The 20,306-nt window shown below is 54.1% G+C and overlaps 1 protein-coding gene across 1 annotated transcript in view; it reads left to right on the forward strand.

Annotated features, from left to right (window-relative positions):
• The window catches only part of LOC119956525 (glutamate receptor ionotropic, NMDA 2B-like), a 579,238-nt gene that overhangs the window by 467,016 nt on the left and 91,916 nt on the right, over positions 1 to 20,306 (forward strand). The window contains exon 5 of the mRNA XM_038783815.1: positions 996 to 1,110. Coding sequence (XP_038639743.1) covers positions 996 to 1,110 — 115 coding nt within the window. The remainder of the gene's footprint in view (positions 1 to 995; positions 1,111 to 20,306) is intronic.

Consider the following 20,306-nt stretch of genomic DNA (forward strand, 5'->3'; position numbering starts at 1 on the left):
GGCCAGGAAAAAAAAGCATTACCCTGATCCTCCAGCAGGGGTCAGTGATCAGGTTAGCTGATGCGCCATAAAGTGGGGCCTGGTCCGTCACAGGCCTCCAGTCTCTGCTTTTGAGCCTTCGTAAGGTCAGCACGTGCTAAAGCTCCAGTTAAGCAAGTGGGCGGCAGGATGGCACAGTGGTTAGCACTGCTGCCTCACAGCGCCAGGGACCCGGTTTCAATTCCGGCCTCGGGTGTGGAGTCTGCACGTCCTCCCGCGTCTGCGTGGGTTTCCTCCGGGTGTTCCCGTTTCCCCCCACAGTCCAAGAATGCGCAGGTTAGGTGGGGTTACGAGCATAGGGCGGGGCAGTGGGCCTAAGTAGAGTGATCTTTCAGAGGGTCGCTGCAGACCCGATGGGCTGAATGGCCTCCTTCTGCACTGTAGGGATTCTGTGGTCCAACTCTGTCCTCTCTCCGTAAATCCCTTTGCCTCTCCGTCTCCTCCTCCTGCTTCCAGTGCCTTCCTGTGCAATCCAAACCTTTTTGCCGCACCCATTAAAATCTCCTTTCTTAGTTTTGTCTGATTACTCCTCCGCGGAACACCTCGGGGTGATGTGTCCACATTCGCGGACGGGGATGTGAAAGCAAGTTGTTTGTTGTGTGTCCCAGGCCAGTGCCTGACCCCCTCTGCCACCCAGAGCCTCAGAGGCAGGCGATAGAATAACAAATTCCAAACTTAGACATTTGAACGTGCGGGATGGGGGGTTGCTGAGTGCAGACGCCACTGTCGCCGGCTGTTCTGAGAATAACATCACACAGTGAGGCAGTGTATGCTGACTGCAGGCCTCAACCATGAGGGAAACCAGCTGGGAGGGGGGGTTCCTGGATTGAGTAATGATTTCTTCAGAGCTTCTAATTGTAATGCTTTGTTAAGTACCCAGCGATGACAGCAATAAGCAGGGACAACCCCACGTTCCAGACATTAATCTCCAGCATTCCTTCTGTCTATTTTTACAGATACCTAATGAATGTAAGCTTCGAGGGAAGGAATCTCTCCTTCAGTGAAGACGGCTACCAAATGCATCCCAAATTAGTCATAATCTTACTGAACAAAGAGCGACTCTGGGAGAAGGTAAGCAATTCTGGGATTCTTTGCGAGGAATATTTAATGGTTTATTGAAATGTGGAGGGGTGTGTGTGCGTGAATGCAAATCAGTTGTGATGGACTAATTGGAGCGATGATTCAACACAAATGGTAATTCAGCAGAAACTGCCCACAGCTTCTTGTCGATGTCTTATTCGTTTAAATTGTTTTAATTTATTGGCCATTACATTGCGAAGCAGTTGATGGGGATTGAGGCACCGATAAATTGTGACGGCTGGAGTGTTGGAGTAGTGTTTACTGTGAACAAAGTCACTCTCCGGCTAGGAAAGCGGTGTTCGTTTTAACGTCACCAGCCGGTCTGGGTCAGAGTAGCAGCATCTTTCAGTCTGCCCCACAACATCTCTGAAAATCCATTCCAAATGCCTTTCCACCGCCTCCTTTCAGTCCACACTTTGACCATGTGCATGCCGTCTGCCTTCTTGACTACCTTCTCCACCTGTGTTGCCCCTTTCAGTGACCTGTGGACCTGTACACCTAGATCTCTCTGCCTGTCAATACTCTTCAGGGTTCTACCATTCACTGTATATTCCCTACCTGCATTAGACCTTCCAAAATGCATTACCGCACATTTGTCCGGATTAAACTCTATCTGCCATCTCTCCGCCCAAGTCTCCAAACAATCTAAATCCTGCTGTATCCTCTGACAGTCCTCATCGCTATCCGCAATTCCACCAACCTTTGTGTCGTCTGCAAACTTACTAATCAGACTAGTTACATTTTCCTCCAAATCATTTATATATACTACAAACAGCAAAGGTCCCTGCACTGATCCCTGAGGAACACCACTAGTCACAGCCCTCCAATTAGAAAAGCACCCTTCCATTGCTACTCTCTGCCTTCTATGGCTTAGTCAGTTCTGTATCCACCTTGCCAGCTCACCCCTGATCCCATGTGACTTCACTTCATCTTTTGTACCAGTCGACCATGAGGGACCTTGTCAAAGGCCTTACTGAAGTCCATATAGACAACATCCACTTCCCTACCTGCATCAATCATCTTTATGACCTCTTCGAAAAACTATCAAGTTAGTGAGACACGACCTCCCCTTCACAAAACCATGCTGCCTCTCACTAATACATCCATTTGCTTCCAAATGGGAGTAGATCCTGTCTCGAAGAATTCTCTCCAGTAATTTCCTTACCACTGACGTAAGGCTCACCGGCCTGTAGTTCCCTGGATTATCCTTGCTACCCTTCTTAAACAAAGGAACAACATTGGCTATTCTCCAGTCCTCCGGGACATCACCTGAAGACAGTGAGGATCCAAAGATTTCTGTGAAGGCCTCAGCAATTTCCTCTCTAGCCTCCTTCAGTATTCTGGGGTAGATCCCATCAGGCCCTGGGGACTTATCTACCTTAATATTTTTCAAGACGCCCAACACCTCGTCTTTTTGGATCTCAACGTGACCCAGGCTATCTACACACCCTTCTCCAGACTCAACATCCACCAATTCCTTCTCTTTGGTGAATACTGATGCAAAGTATTCATTTAGCACCTCGCCCATTTCCTCTGGCCCCACACATAGATTCCCTTGTCTATCCTTCAGTGGGCCAACCTGGCTACCTTCTTTCTTTTTATGTACGTGTAAAAAGCCTTGGGATTTTCCTGAACCTTATTTGCCAATGACTTTTCGTGACCCCTTTTAGCCCTTCTGACTCCTTGTTTAAGTTCCTTCCTACTTTCCTTATATTCCACACAGGCTTTATCTGTTCCCAGCCTTCTCCCTGCCAAATGCCTCCTTTTTCTTTTTGATGAGGCCTACAATATCTCTCGTTATCCAAGGTTCCTGAAATTTGATGTATTTATCCTTCTTCCGCACAGGAACATGCCGGTCCTGAATTCCTTTCAACTGACATTTGAAAGCCTCCCACATGTGAGATGTTGATTTACCCTCAAACATCCACCCCCAATCTAGGTTCTTCAGTTCCCGCCTAATATTGTTATAATTAGCCTTCCCCCCAATTTGGCACATTCACCCTAGGACCACTCTTATCCTTGTCCACCAGCACTTTAAAACTTACTGAATTGTGGTCACTGTTCCCGAAATGCTCCCCTACTGAAACTTCTACCACCTGGCCGGGCTCATTCCCCAATACCAGGTCCAGTACAGCCCCTTCCCTAGTTGGACTGTCTACATATTTTTTTAAGAAGCCCTCCTGGATGCTCCTTACAAACTCTACCCCGTCTAAGCCCCTAGTACTAAGTGAGTCCCAGTCAATATTGGGAAAGTTGAAGTCTCCCATCACAACAACCCTGTTGTTTTTACTCTTTTCCAAAATCTGTCTACCTATCTGTTCCTCTATCTCCCGCTGGCTGTTGGGAGGCCTGTAGTAAACCCCCAACATTGTGACTGCACTCTTCTTATTCCTGATCTCTACCCATATAGCCTCGCTGCCCTCTGAGGTGTCCTCCCGTAGTACAGTTGTGATATTCTCCCTAACCAGTAGCACACCCCTTTTGTATCCGCCTCTTTCCCGCCTGAAACATCTAAATCCTGGAACGTTTAGCTGCCAATCCTGTCCTTCCCTCAACCAGATCTCTGTAATGGCAACAATATCATAGTTCCAAGTACTAACCCAAGCTCTAAGTTCATCTGCCTTACACGTAATACTTCTTGCATTAAAACATATGCACTTCAGGCCACCAGACCCGCTGTGTTCAGCAACATCTCCCTGTCTGCTCTGCCTCAGAGCCATACTGACCCTATTCCCTAGTTCTCCCTCAATGTTTTCGCCTTCTGACCTATTGCTCCGGTACCCACCCCCCTGCCATACTAGTTTAACCCCTCCCATGTGACACTAGCAAACCTCGTGGCCAGGAGTTTTATGCCTCTCCAGTTTAGATGCAACCCGTCCTTCTTATACAGGTCACACCTGCCCCGGAATAGCTGCCAGTGGTCCAGATAACGGAAACCCTCCCACCTACACCAGTTGTTTAACCACATGTTTAGCTGCTCTATCTTCCTATTTCTAGCCTCACTGGCACGTGGCACAGGGAGTAATCCCAAGATTACAACCCTTTTAACTTTCTGCCTAGCTCCCTGAACTCCTGCTGCAGGACCTTATGCCCCTTCCTGCCTATGTCGTTAGTACCAATATGTACAACGACCTCTGCCTGTTTGCCCTCCCCCTTCAGGATGCCCACTACCCGTTCGGAGACATCCTGGACCCTGGCACCAGGAAGGCAACGTACCATCCTGGAGTCTCTTTCACGTCCACAGAAGCGCCTATCTGTGCCCCTGACTATGGAGTTCCCTACGACTATTGCTCTTCTGCGCTTTGACCCTCCCTGCTGAACATCAGAGCCAGCCGTGGTGCCACTGCTCTGGCTGCTGCTGTTTTCCCCTGATAGGCTATCCCCACCCCGACAGTATCCAAAGGGGTATACCTGCTCGAGAGGGGGACAACCACGGGGGATTCCTGCACTGACTGCCTGCCCCTTCTGGTGGTCACCCAGCTGGTGAACCCGGGTCCCCAGAGTATTACTCTGGGTCTCTGGCTTACTAGTCCAGTGACAATACCACTACGCCACCCCCTACCTGCCTCTTCAGACAACCGACCAATTGCCTTTTGAAAGCCACGATTGAACTTGCCTCCACCTTACTCTCAGGCAGAGCCTTCCCGATCCTCACCACTCGCCGCGGTTCAAAAAAAGTTTCCTTGTGTATGTGTCTCAAGGATCTTTGGGCAATCACCTTCAATCGGTGCCCTCTGACCTTCAACGCTTCTGGGAGCAGTTTCTACCGATGCAATCTGTCTGGATCCCGGACAACTTTAACACCTCTCTCAAACCTCCACTCAAGTGTCTGTTCTCGAAAGAGAACACTCCCAGCTTTGTCAATGTGTTCATGTAACTGGAATCTCTCCTATCCAGAACCATTCTCATAAATCTTATCTGCCCCCCCCCCCCCCTCTCCAAAACCTTCACAGCTTCCCAAAGTTTCCTGCCCAGAATAGCGCACAGTGCTCCAGTTAAGGTTGTGAATCAGGGTTTCAGAAAGGTTCACCATAACTTTGGTGCTCCCTTCCTCTATTTACAAAGCTCAGGACCTTGTCTGGATTCTCCGCAGCCCCGCGCCGCAATCGCGTTTGGTGCGGGGGGGGGGGGGGGGGGGGCGGAGAATCGACGTTCCTGACCGGATCGCGCCCGACGCCGCTCCGGCGATTCTCCGGCCCCGCCCGCGGGGCCATTGCCAGACGCCCTCCCAGCGATACTCCGATCCCGACCGGCCGAGTTCCCGACGGCAGTGGTTCTAACCACGTATGGGCGATCGGGACTGTGATGGGGGGGCAGGGGGATTCAGCACCGGGCGGGGGCCTCATGGGCAACCGGGCAGCAATCGGGCCGATCCGATGCAAGGGTGCGGGGCCGATCGGGGGGGGAGGGGGGGGGGGGAACTTGTTTCCTCATGATGGTCCGCAGTCCGTGTCCGCCATGGCGCTCGGCACAGCTGCTGGAGGCTGCCGCCGTGCGCATACGCGGGCTCGGAACCGGAAGTGCGGGACCCGTATCCTCGGCCACAGCTGCGTGAAGCTCCCGGGTACCTGCTCTTTATTTTTTGCAGGAAACTGGGGAGTGAAACGCCAGCGTTTTTATGCCGGCGCAGGGGACATAACCACATTTTGGGAGAATCCAGCCCCTTGTGTAACACAAAAATAGGTGGGACAGTAAGTTGCAATGAGGAAATAGGAACCTTACAAATGGGTATAGATAGATTAGGAGACTGGGCCAAAATGTGGTAGATGGAGTTTAACGTGGATAAGTGTGAGGTCATGCACTTTGGTCGAAAAAATGGGAAGGCAACATGTTATGTAAATAGTGAGGGGCGTCGGGGTGCTCTGATGCAGAGGGACCTGGGTGTCCTCGTGCATGAGTCACAGAAAACGAGCAGGTACAGCAGCTAATAAGGAAAGCAAATAGAATGTTGGTATTTAGAGCAAATGGAATTGAATATAAAGGTAAGGAAGTGTTGTTGCAACTATACAAGGCATTGGTGAGACCGCACCTGGAGTATTGTGCACAGTTTTGGTCCTTTATTTGAGGAGGGATAACATAAGAACATAAGAACATAAGAACTAATGTAGTGGCATTGGACGCAGTTCAGAGGAGGTTCACTGGATTGATTCCAGAGATGAGGGGCGGGATTCTCCGACCACCCCGCCGGGTCGGAGAATCGCCGGGGGGGCGGCGTGAATCCCACCCCCCCCCCAGCACCGGAGAATTGGCGGGGGTGGGAATCGTGCCACGCTGGTCGGCGGGCGCTCACGGCGCCCCCCCCCCCCCCCCCCCCCCCCCCCCCCGGCGATTTTCCGGCCCACGATGGGCCGAAGTCCCGCTCGTTCTATGCAGGTCCCGCCGGCGTATCATCATCGAATTTACAGTGCGGAAGGAGACCATTTGGCCCATCGAGTCTGTACCGGCTCCTGGAAAGAGCACCCTACCCAAGCCCACACCTCCACCCAAATCCCGATAACCCAGTAACCCCACACAACACTAAGGGCAATTTTGGACACTAAGGGCAAGTTAGCATGGCCAATTCACCTAACCTGCACATCTTTGAACTGTGGGAGGAAACCGGAGCACCCGGAGGCAACCCACGCACACACGGGGAGAACGTGCAGACTCCGCACAGACAGTGACCCAAGCCGGGAATCGAACCTAGGACCCTGGAGTTGTGAAGCAATTGTGCTAACCACTATGCTACCGTGCTGCCCACTAGTAAATTGGACTATGTCCCTTACCGGCAGGACCTGGCGGTGCGGGCGGGCTCCAGGGTCCTGGGGGGGGGGGGCGTGGGGTGATCTGGCCCCGGAGGGTTCCCCCACGGTGGCCTGGCCGCGATCGGGGCCCACCGATCCGCGGGTGGGCCTGGGCCGTGGGGAACTCTTTTCCCACGCGTTGGCCGTGTAAGCCTACGCGATAGCCGGCGCGAAGGTGACCCCGCCCTGCGCATGCGCGGGGATGACGTCCGTCGCCGCTGAGGCTCCCGCGTATGCGCGGACCCGCGCCGGCCGACGGAGTCCCTTAGGCCCGGCTGGCACGGCGCCAAAAGCCTTCCACGCCGGTCGGCGGGGCGCAAACCACTCCGGCGCCGGTCTAGCCCCTGGAGGTGTGGAGGATTCCGCATCTTTGGGGCGGCCCGACGCCGGAGTGGTTCACGCCACTCTGTCCCGCCGGGTACGGGAGAATCCCGCCCGGGGGGTTTGCCTTATGAGGAGAGATTGAATAGTTTAGGCCTATACCCTCTAGAGTTTAGAAGAATGAGGGGAGATCAAACTGAGGTATCCAAGATGCTAAACGGTCTGGATAAAGTAGACGTGGAGCGGATGCTTCCTCCTGTGGGGCATTCTAAAACGAGAGGTCATAATCTTACAATAAGAGGCAGCGAATTTAAAACAGATTTGAGGAGAAACTACTTCTCCCCAAAAGGGTTGTGAATCTGTGGAATTCGCTACCCCAGAGTGCGCTGGATGCTGGGACAGTGAGTAAGTTTAAGGAGGAGTTAGACAGTTTTGTAATTGGCAATGGGTTGAAGGGTTATGGAAAAGGGGCAGAATGGTGGAGTTGAGGCCAGGATGGGATTAGCCAGGATCACATTGAGGGTGTTAGGCCCAGGAGGCTAAATTGCCGACACCCGCTCCCAGGCCATGTGATCTCGGGAGGAGATGCTCTGGCTGATTTCGCAATCCAGCTCTCGGTCTGTAGCATTGTGGGTAGCAGATGAGGAACATATCAGCCGTGATAGAACAGCGAAGCAGACTTGATGGGCCGAATGGTCTAATTCTGTTCCTATATCTAATGAACTTGAACCGCTTTCTTAACCCCGTTCCTGCCGCCTTCAGCATTTTGTGCACAAGTATGCCTAGGTCCGAATGCACCCTCTTTAGAACGGGGTGCTTCAGCTCACGTTGTCGGTCCCCCATTCTGCCTGCTAAATATTACCATTTCACATTTCTCCGCATTAAATCTCATCGTCCTGCTCATTTCACCAGCCTGTCTAGGCCCCCTTGAGGTTTGGCAGGAGCTCGCAGCTCGCTACACTGACAGGCTTTGCGTCATCTGCAAATTTTGGATTCATGCCCTGCCCACCCAAGGTGAGGACATTAATACAGGTCAAGAAAAGCAGTGACCCGAATCCTGACTCTGGGAGACCTCACCGTGATCCAGACCAACAGCCTGTCAGTCACTGCTCTTTGCTTCCTGTCCCTCGGCCAACTTTGTATGCATCCCGCCACTTTCTTGGTTACGCTTCTGTTAAGCACCATGGACTGTAGAGTCACAGAGGGCAGCACGGTGGCACAATAGAACATAGAACATTACAGCGCAGTACGGGCCCTTCGGCCCTCGATGTTGTGCCGACCTGTGAAACCATCTGAAGCCTATCTGACCTACACTATTCCATTTTCATCCATATGTCTATCCAGTGACCACTTAAATGCCCTTAAAGTTGGCGAGTTTACTACTGTTGCAGGCAGGGCGTTCCACACCCCTACTACTCTCTGAGTAAAGAAACTGCCTCTGACATCTGTCCTATATCTACCACCCCTCAATTTAAAGCTATGTCCCCTCGTGTTGGTCATCACCATCCGAGAAAAGAGACTCTCACTGTCCACCCTATCTAACCCTCTGACTATCTTATATGTCTCTATTAAGTCACCTCTCAGCCTTCTCCTCTCTAACGAAAACAACCTCAAGTCCCTGAGCCTTTCCTCGTAAGACCTTCCCTCCATACCAGGCAACATCCTAGTAAATCTCCTCTGAACCCTTTCCAAAGCTTCCATATCCTTCCTATAATGTGGTGACTAGAACTGCACGCAGTACTCCAGGAGCGGCTGCACCAGAGTTTTGTACAGCTGCAGCATGACCTTGTGGCTCCGAATGGTTAGCACTGCTGCCTCACAGCACCAGTGACCCGGGTTTGATTCCGGCCTCGGGTGACTGCCTGTGTGGAGTTTGCACGTTCTCCCGTGTCCGCGTGGCTTTCCTCCGGGTGCTCCGGTTTCCTCCCACAGTCCAAAGATGTGCAGGTTAGTGTGACATTATCATAAATGTAAGAACTGCAAGGGTTAATGAAATGTCTAAATCAACCACTAGGGGGAGCTAGAGTTACAACTATATAAGGCACTGATGGGGGGGAGGGGGAGAGAAGTTAAGGAGATAGCTAGAGTACAGACTGAAGGAAAGATAGTGAGAGCAGATCATAATTAATGTAATTGTATAGACCGTAGTAGTAGATGGGTGTAGATTATATGTTAATTATCAACTGTATTGTATAGGAGTAAGTGCTGAATCCAATTAAGTAGTGTTGAGAAATTTAAACCTTTGTTCAATCAAAAAGCTATTTTGTGGTCTTTGTGCACACTACGCCAACCATCCTGAATTTAGCAACACAGAGGTGGATTGGCCACGCTAGATTGCCTCTTAGTGTCCAAAGGTTAATTAAGGTTAATTGGGGTTACGGGATAGGCTGGGGGAGTGGTCCAGGGTGGGGTGCTCTTTCAGAGGGTCGGTGCAAACCCGAAGGGCCAAATGGCCTCCTTCTGCACTGTAGGTATTCTATGATACAGCACAGAACAGGCCCTTCAGCCTATCGCATCTGCGCCGATCAAAAACAGCTACCTAACTATTCTAATTCCATTTCCCAGCACAAGGCCCATAGTCGTGTCTGCCTTGGCATCGCAACTGCACATCTAGATACTTCTTAAATATTATGCCTCCACCGCCCTTTCTGGCAGTGAGTTCCAGGCTCCCACCGTCCTCTGGGTGAAAACATTTTTCCTCACATCCTTCAATAGTGAACATAGAACATAGAACATTACAGCGCAGTGCAGGCCCTTCGGCCCACGATGTTGCACCGTCCTGTGAACCCCCTCTAAAGCCCATCTACACTATTCCCTTATCGTCCATATGCCTATCCAATGACCATTTGAATGTGTTTAGTGTTGGCGAGTCCACTACTGTTGCAGGCAGGGCATTCCACACCCTTACTACTCTCTGAGTAAAGAACCTACCTCTGACATCTGTCCTATATCTATCTCCCCTCAATTTAAAGTTATGTCCCCTCGTGCTGGACATCACCATCCGAGGAAAAAGGCTCTCACTGTCCACCCTATCTAATCCTCTGATCATCTTGTATGCCTCAATTAAATCCCCTCTTAACCTTCTTCTCTCTAACGAAAACAGCCTCAAGTCCATCAGCCTTTCCTCATAAGATCTTCCCTCCATACCAGGCAACATTCTGGTAAATCTCCTCTGTACCCTTTCCAATGCTTCCACATCCTTCCTATAATGCGGCGACCAGAACTGCACGCAATACTCCAAATGCGGCCGCAGCAGAGTTTTGTACAACTGCAACATGATCTCCTGGCTCCGAAACTCAATTCCTCTACCAATAAAAGCTAACACACCGTACGCCTTCTTAACAACCCTATCAACCTGGGTGGCAACTTTCAGGGATCTATGAAGGCGCTTATTGAATACAAGTTTTTATTTGGTGCTGTCTCCTGTGTTCGTAATGCAGTCTCTCTTTTTCACTGATTGTCCCCTTACACGTGATCTTGGCTGACCGGGTAGGCAAGCGGCCTATTTCCTGGGCCTACTTTGAAGCCAAATACGAGGAGGTTAGTTTTGCTCATCCTCCTGTGGGCCTCCATTCACACATTGCTTCCCAAAGTTAAGGGCCGAGTTGTGTGACAGACAGATGTTTTCCCAAGCCACAATCCTGACCTGTGCAAGGGGGAGAACAATTATCACCAATAAACATTTAGCTGGACAGTGCCTGGCGAGCTTGCGGCATTGAAGATGCGTTGGCGCACCAGTGAGAAATCGGAGATCTTGTGGGCGCGGTGGGTTAGCGCCCCTGTCTCTGAGCCGGAGGCTCAAGGTTCGAGTCCCACCCCAGGACCTGACAGCCAAGGAAGGTGTTTTTGTGACGCGGCCAAAACAGTTTGAGCGGCAACCGGCAAATCCTCCCAAAGACGCCAATGGCTGGCGGTAAGAGTGGGGGAGACTCCTGGTCAACCACGCTCGATATGGAGTGGCACCCCACAAGCTAAAAGCGACAGACCAGCACCCTTTTCCGGCAATTACTCACGATGGAAACAGATGAAGGTCTACCTTAGGGCTCCACATGGTGCGGGAAAAGAATTGGCACCAATGAGCAATTATAATGCATTACTGACCATTGAAACTCTCAACGGCAGGGTTCTGAGGAATGTGGAGGAACAGAGAGATCTTGGGGTTCATGTCCACAGATCTCTGAAGGTTGCCACTCAAGTGGATAGAGCCGTGAAGAAGGTTTATAGTGTGTTACCGTTTATTAACAGGGGGCTTGAGTTTAAGAGCCGTGGGATTATGCTGCAACTGTACAGGACCCTGGTGAGACCACATCTGGAGTATTGTGTGCAGTTCCGGTCACCTCATTATGGGAAGGATGTGGAAGCATTGGAAAGGGTGCAAAGGAGATTTACCAGGATGCTGCCTGGATTGGAGGATAGGTCTTATGAGGAAAGGTTGAGGGAGCTAGGGCTTTTCTCATTGGAGCGGAGGAGGATGAGAGGCGACTTAATAGAGGTTTATAAGATGATGAGGGGGATAGATCGAGTGGATGTTCAGAGACTATTTCCTCGGGTGGATGTAGCTGTTAGAAGGGAGCATAACTATAAGGTTCAGGGTGGGAGATAGAGGAGGGATGTCCGAGGTAGGATCTTTACTCAGAGAGTGGTTAGGGTGTGGAATGGACTGCCTGTTGTGATAGTGGAGTCGGAAACTTTAGGAACTTTCAAGCGGTTATTGGATAGGCACATGGAGCAGACCAGAATGACAGGGAATGGGATAGCTTGATCTTGGTTTCGGACAAAGCTCGGCACAACATCGAGGGCCGAAGGGCCTGTTCTGTGCTGTACAGTTCTATGTTCTGAAGCATCATGCCTACAATCTGAACAAAACCAATTTTCTTTCTGAATCATGTCCGCCACCAATGATAATTGTGAGTCTCGTGACTTACCATTGCAAAATTCTAATCATCATTCTCCTTCCGTGAGGCGCCTGTGCCTCCACCTGTATCGGGTGAGAATCACTTGTTTCGGGTATTTCAGAGTGACCTGCGAGAAGCCACTTGAGTCGAGGAGCCACACTTGTAGGATCTTTCACAAAAGATGTCGGATTATGGAGACATGGGGCCATTACGGGAGACGTGGTTGCAGGGTGACCAAGGACCATATTGAAGGGTATTTGATATACCGAAAAGATGGGAAGTGAGGTAAAGGTGGAGGGTTAGCTCTGTTAATTAAGGATGTCATTAGAACAGTAGTGAGAGATGACCTTCGCGCGAAAGAACAAGATGTTGAATTAGTTGGGGAGAGATAAATAATAGGAAAGAAAAGGGGCGGAATTCTCCAACCCCCCCACTGGGTCGGAGAATCACCAGGGGCGGCGTGAATCCCGCCCCGCCAACGGCGGCTGCCGAATTCTCTGGCGCCGGTTTTCGGGCGGGGGCAGGGATCACGCCGCGCCGGCCGGAGGCCGTTGGCAGCGATCCCCCCCCCCCCCAGCAATTCTCCGGACCCCGATGAGCCGAGCGGCCACCCGTTTTCGGCCAGTCCCACCGGCGTGAAATAGACATGGTCCATCCGGGCGGGGGATCTGGCTTGGAGGGCGGCTAGCAGGGTCCTGGGGGGGGGGGGGGGGGACGCGGGGGGAGTGGCCTGGCCCACGATCAGGGCCCACCGATCTGCGGACGGGCCTGTGCCGTGGGGTCACTCTTTCCCTCCGCGCCGGCTCTCTGTAGAGCTCTGTCATGGCCGACGCGTAGAGGAAACCCCCTGCGCATGCGCAGGAAACACGCCGGTGGTTCTGCGCATGCTGTACCATTGCCTGCCTGTGTACAGGATGTCTGGGGTTCCTGATTAGAGCTGCTTCCTCTGGATGTGTTTCGGCTGACCACATTATTTCTGTCTTTCCCAGGAATGTGGTCAAGTTAGCTGGCTTAAATCCCACTACACAATGCAGCCACGACTCGAGGCAGTGAAAACACGGGATCCCCATTCTGGAGGGAGGGTCACGGGATCAAGCCCTTACCCGCAGCCCAAGCCCGTACAATCCGCAGGACCTTTGGGGGACCTTCCCTCTACAGTCTTGAGCAATGGGCTTACCCCCTTGACCCCACTCAAGGTCCAGGGTGCCAGGTTAGGGTGTCACTGCCAGGGTGTCAGTGCATTGGTGCCAGGAGGTCAGTACACCATTGGCAATGCTAGGGAGCGGGGACTGAAGGGGGGGGGGGTTGCTGAAGGGGGGGGGTGACTGGGGGTGGTGGTGAAGGGGGGTTGACTGGGGGGTTCTGAAGGGGGGTAACTGGGGGGGTTGCTGAAGGGGGGTTGAGTGTGGGGGGGGGTGTTGAAGGGGGAGTTGAGGGGGTTTGGTTGCAGGGGGTGTTGGGTCCACCTCATGTGTGCATGGTGTGGGGGGGGGGGGAGGTGACCCATTATTCCTATGGTGGGAGGGAGGGTGCCCCTCTTTAGCATAGAATTTACAGTGCAGAAGGAGGCCATTCGGCCCATCGAGTCTGCACCGGCTCTTGGAAAGAGCACCCTACCCAAGGTCAACACCTCCACCCAATCCCCGTAACCCAGTAACCCCACCCAACACTAAGGGCAATTTTGGTCACTAAGGGCAATTTATCATGGCCAATCCACCTAATCTACACATCTTTGGACTGTGGGAGGAAACCGGAGCACCCGGAGGAAACCCACGCACACACGGGGAGGATGTGCAGACTCCGCACAGACAGTGACCCAAGCCGGAATTGAACCTGGGACCCTGGAGCTGTGAAGCAATTGTGCTATCCACAATGCTACCGTGCTGCCCCAAAGAGGTGCTGGGAGCTTCTTTGTCAGCCGGGGTGGGGTGGGGAGGGGGTTGACATTTGCATTGTGAGGGGTCCTGTCTCTGGAAGCTGTTCAAAATGGCTGCTTGACACCAGTAAGTTCAGGGAAACTCGGGTGTTCAACACTCGGCATATTTTTCCATTGCGGTGAGGATCCCACCGCGGCAACTCTCCTAACGCCAGCGGGATACTATCCCGGTTCTCTGCTCGTGGGAGCACTTTGACTCTGGAACGGAGAATCGCAGCCACCTTTATTCAAGAAAGGAGGTGGAGCGAAAGCAGGACACTGCAGGCCAGTTAGCCTAACATCTGTCACAGGGAAAGTTCTAGCATCCGTCATGGAGGAGGTTACAGCAGAATGCTTCGAAAAACGTTATTGGACCAGGCAGAGCCAAGTCCTTTCAGTGACTCGGAAAGCATTTATTGCAAGGGGGGATGGAAAATAAAAGAAGAGAAGTTTTACTACAGCTTTACGGGGCTTTTTGTCAACCATGTCCCGGGACATCCCGATGCCTCTGCTGCGCTGTGTTCTGAAATCTCTCTCCATTAACTGTTCTCCAGCAGAAGTGAACAAGTTGACATTTTCCTCCATAACACTCCACCCGCGCTGTCGGGAAACCTGTGGGCCGGGTTGGGGTGGAGGGGGGGGGGGGGGGGCAGCGAATCCCACCGCCAGCGAACGGCCAGAGAATTCCGGCCCACATCGGGAATGCTGCGCGCACGTTTGGTCTCCTGATTCGAAAAAAATCTATATGATATGACTGCATTCGAAGAGGTTAGCTGTAGGCTCGATCGACTCGTTGCTGGGGCGATGGGGCCACCTTACGAAGAAAGATTGGGCCTACCAGACCCAAGAGGTGATCTTACTGAAACATGGAAGATCCTGAGGGGGATTTGATGGGGTAAACAGCAGGAGGATGTTTCCTCTTGTGGGCGAGAGTAGAACCAGAGGACACAGTTTAAGAATTTTTTTTTTTTAAATTTAGATTAGCCAATTATTTTTTCCAATTAAGGGGCAATTTAGCATGGCCAATCCACCTACTCTGCACATTTTTGGGTTGTGGGGGCGTAACCCACGCAGACACGGGGAGAACGTGCAAACTCCACACGGACAGCGACCCAGAGCCGGGATCGAACCTGGGACCTCAGCGCCGTGAGGCAGCAGGGCTAACCACTAGGCCACCGTGCTGCCCTGACACAGTTTAAGAATGCGAGTGTGGTGATTGTCACTTGTCGGCCCAGCAGTTCATGAAGCAACCTTGTGAGCAGATAGACGGCAAAGTGGAGTTGAGCCAAACCTGGTTGAGCCACGATCTTATTGAATAGTACAGCAGGTTTGACGGGCTGAATGTCCTCCTGCTGTACCTGAGGAACCAAAGGCCTTTCGGGATAGCCTGATGTGTATCGATCCGCCATTGGCTACAGCTGCCTGAGCCCCAAACTGTCAAATTCCATCCTCGGAACCTTCCCACCTCTTTCTCCTCCTCTAAGATTCTCTGCCAAACCCTAACTCCTTGACCAAATAAGCTTTGCAGGAGTCCAGCATTCAGCTCGACAGTGCCTCGAGAGCTTTAACCATTGAAGATGTGTTGGTGCATTAATGAACAATTGTCCTATATTACTGACTATTCAAACTCTCAAAGCATCAGGGGCTGAGACTAAAGGCTGGTTTCTCCGATTTTGAGGTTACGTCCGGAGGAAGTGTCTAGTCTTACACTGAAAAAGCCGACCCCGCCCCCACGCCGATGCTCCGCTCGGTGGGGGGGGGCGGGGGTGGGGGGGGGGGGGGGGGGGGGGGGGGGGGGGGGGGGGGGGCTAGCAGCCCCGCCAAGTAAACCCCTGGCGTTCCCGACAGAAACAGCCAAAGAATTTCCGGGCCCGTGGCCGCGCACGTGCACGGAGACGAGCTGCAGCGGACGCACTGGACAACATGGTGCTGGTCGCACACGGACCAGGCCTGTCAGATAGTGCCCCCCGTCACCACCCCCGGACCACCCCCACCAGCCCCCCAGCCCCCGCCAAGGCCCCCCCCCCCCACCCGGCCAGCAGAACGCCCCCCCCCCCCCTCACCGAGTGTGGGTCACGGTCCGCAGCCACCGCCCGAGGTTGACACAAACTCAGAGCACACGTGCCGCACGCCGTCGGGAAGTCGGCCCATCGGGGGCGGAGCATCGGGGAGGGGGGCCTTCAGCTGACGTCCTGAGGCCGTCCCAACGGCGTGCGGCGTACTGACCGATGATGCCGTTTTGGAGGGGGCGGAGCATCCGAATACAGGTGCCGCCCCCGATTTCGGCATCAAAAACGGATTCTCCGCCCGTTTGCCGAATTTGCATTGTGGGGGGGCGGATGTCTGCGTCGGAAAGCGGAGGATCCTGTCCTAAGTGTTGACGCAGGATTAGTGGACTTTCACGACAGCAAAACTGGACCGATTCAGCGACTGCGGAGGGGCTAGCACTGGAGTGAAACACAATTGATTCCAAAGGAAAACGGTGCCGGATTTGCCGCCTCTGTGATTGACCCTCGGGAGGCTGACAAGCTGCAGCCGCACATACACAATACACTCCCCACACACACTCATCCCAGCCGCACATACACAATACACTCCCCACACACACTCATCCCAGCCGCACACACACAATACACTCCCCACACACACACATCCCAGCCGCACATACACAATACACTCTCCACACACACTCATCCCAGCCGCGCACACACAATACACTCCCCACACACACTCATCCCAGCCGCACACACACAATACACTCTCCACACACACTCATCCCAGCCGCACACACACAATACACTCCCCACACACACTCATCCCAGCCGCACACACACAATACACTCCCCACACACACGCATCCCAGCCGCACATACACAATACACTCCCCACACACACTCATCCCAGCCGCACACACACAATACACTCACCACACACACTCATCCCAGCCGCACACACACAATACACTCCCCACACACACACATCCCAGCCGCACACACACAATACACTCTCCACACACACTCATCCCAGCCGCACATACACAATACACTCCCCACACACACTCATCCCAGCCGCACATACACAATACACTCCCCACACACACTCATCCCAGCCGCACACACACAATACACTCCCCACACACACTCATCCCAGCCGCACACACACAATACACTCCCCACACACACTCATCCCAGCCGCACATACACAATACACTCCCTACACACACTCATCCCAGCCGCACACACACAATACACTCCCCACACACACTCATCCCAGCCGCACACACACAATACACTCCCCACACACACTCATCCCAGCCGCACATACACAATACACTCCCCACACACACTCATCCCAGCCGCACACACACAATACACTCCCCACACACACTCATCCCAGCCGCACACACACAATACACTCCCCACACACACTCATCCCAGCCGCACACACACAATACACTCCCCACACACACCCATCCCAGCCGCACACACACAATACACTCCCCACACACACTCATCCCAGCCGCATACACAATACACTCCCCACACACACTCATCCCAGCCGCACACACACAATACACTCCCCACACACTCATCCCAGCCGCACATACACAATACACTCCCCACACACACTCATCCCAGCCGCACATACACAATACACTCCCCACACACACTCATCCCAGCCACACACACACAATACACTCCCCACACACACTCATCCCAGCCGCACACACACAATACACTCCCCACACACACTCATCCCAGCCGCACACACACAATACACTCCCCACGCACACTCATCCCAGCCGCACACACACAATACACTCCCCACACACACTCATCCCAGCCGCACATACACAATACACTCCCCACGCACACTCATCCCAGCCGCACACACACAATGCACTCCCCACACACACTCATCCCAGCCGCATACACAATACACTCCCCACACACACTCATCCCAGCCGCACACACACAATACACTCCCCACACACACTCATCCCAGCCGCACATACACAATACACTCCCCACACACACTCATCCCAGCCGCACACACACAATACACTCCCCACACACACTCATCCCAGCCGCACACACACAATACACTCCCCACACACACTCATCCCAGCCAACGAGATGGCACTGGTTGCACTGGAGCGCACCCACCCCACTGATGGGTCGACTGGGGCCAGAGGACACGTAGGGGGGGTGCCCTGGGGGGGACACCCATACGACCCATGCCACTAAGTTCACAGTGGGCAGTCAGCGGCGTGCGCAGCTGCCACATGGCTGCCTTGCCGGCTGCGGTAATGGCGTTCCGTGCCCGTCCACCCCGACCCCACAGCCCACCCCCTGGCCACTCCCCGCTACTCTCCTCCAGCCCTGACAGAAGCCCCCCAGCCAGCGGCACGACTACCAGCAAACTGTGGCGATGTTGGACACTTTCCGTACCCCCTCTCTCTCCCTCCGCAGCCACGCCGATTGTTTCACGATTTTTAAAAGCACGGATGGACCTCGCCACGGGGAATTCCCCCCAGTGGAGGCGGAGAACGATACGGCAAGGGTGCTTACTGTCGGTGCATTCTGAAATGCATTGGCGCCGCAGTTGAGGCGACGGAGAATTGCGATTTGGTGTGAAACCGGCGCTTGCCATGATTTCGCCATCGGGGCCGATTCTCTGCCCAATCGCGTTTCCCGATTCCTGCCTCAGCCAACGGAGAATCCCACCCAATATTGAACCTTGGATCAGAGGTGATGGGTGGGATTCTCTCAGCCCGTGCCGGTTTGGAGAATCACCGGGCTGGGCGGGATTCGCGTGACGGCGCCCCGATGCCGGTCCGCCGAAACTCCGGTCACCGGAGAATCAGCAGCATTGGCGCCGGAGCGGTTGGTGCTACGCCGGCGCCCCCCCCCCCCCGGACAATTCTCCGCCACGGGATGGGCCGAGTGGCCGCCATAAAAGCCCGAGTCCTGCCGGCGCCATTCACACCTGGTCTTACCTGGCGGGGCCCCGGCGTCTATCCTGTCGGGGGCAGCCTGGTGGGGGTGGGGGGGGGGGGGGGGGGGGCTCCACCATGGCCTGGCCCGCGATCGGGGCCTATCGCTCGGCGGGCCGGCCTCTCCTGGTGGGGGCCTCTTTTGCTCCGCTCTGGCCCCTGTAGCCCTACACCATGTTGCGTCGGGGCCGGTGCGGAGAAGGAAGCTACCGTGCTGGTCGCAACGCGCATGCGCAGACACGCTAGTACCCATTTGACGGCAGTAGTATCGGCAGCCAGAGCGCGGCGTGTGTCGCTCCAGTGCCGTGCCAGCCCCCTGTAGGGCAGAGGATCGCTACACTTTACAGTCTGATGACGCTGTCGTTAAACTCTCCAGTTTTTACCATGGCTTCAGCACTCTGCCGTCAGAAGGGAGAGAATCCCGACCGATATAACTGAAATATATAACGGCCGGGATTCTCCGAAAATGGGCTATCTCCCCATGCCGCCCCATGCCCGCCGGGAAAACGGGCGTGAATCACTCCAGACTTTTTTCAAAAAGTCCAGAGTGATGCTCCGGTTTTAAGAGGGATAGCAGGGCCCCGGCGTGCACGCAGCTCCTGCTGCCGATACAGGCCCTGCACGTCCGGCCGTGGGTCTGAGCATGCGCGCGGCGACGGTTTTCGCACCGGCCCGTGCAACATGGCGGAGCCACACCGTGGGCCACCGCGGAAGAAGAGAGCCCCCCCCCCCCGATCGCGCGAGCCCGCCGATCAATAGCCCCCGATCGCGGGCCTGCCCATCGTGCAGACCTGCCCAGAGGGGGGCTCTGCTCCGGAGTCTGTTCCCCCCCCCCCACAACCCCCCACCAGGACGGCCAGCACGGCCGCGAGCCCGAGCTCCCACCAGGTAGAACCAGGTTGGAACCACACCGGCCGAACTAGGCGGGAACCCGGCGGTCACTCGCGGAGAATCGGCCCCCGACCGCGCACGTGCGCGCGGCGATTCTCCATTCTGGGGAGAATCGTGTCCCGGCGCCGCAGGTCTGAGACCCCGTTTTCCACCCCCGCCCAGCACGATTACGGCGTGGAGGTTCGGAGAATCACGGCCAAGATCCTTCGGGCGCTCGACAGGGTCAATGTCGGGAGGATGTTTCCACTCATGGGAGAGTGTCGGACCAGAGGGGAAAGTGGCAGAATAAGGGGGGCGCTCATTTCAGACGGGTTTGAGGAAGAATTTCTTCCCTGAGAGTGGGGAATCTTTGGAATTCTTTATCCCAGGAAGGCCTGTGGAGGCCG

Source organism: Scyliorhinus canicula, chromosome 23 (genome assembly GCF_902713615.1).
Source record: "Scyliorhinus canicula chromosome 23, sScyCan1.1, whole genome shotgun sequence".
NCBI classification, from domain to species: Eukaryota; Metazoa; Chordata; class Chondrichthyes; order Carcharhiniformes; family Scyliorhinidae; genus Scyliorhinus; species Scyliorhinus canicula.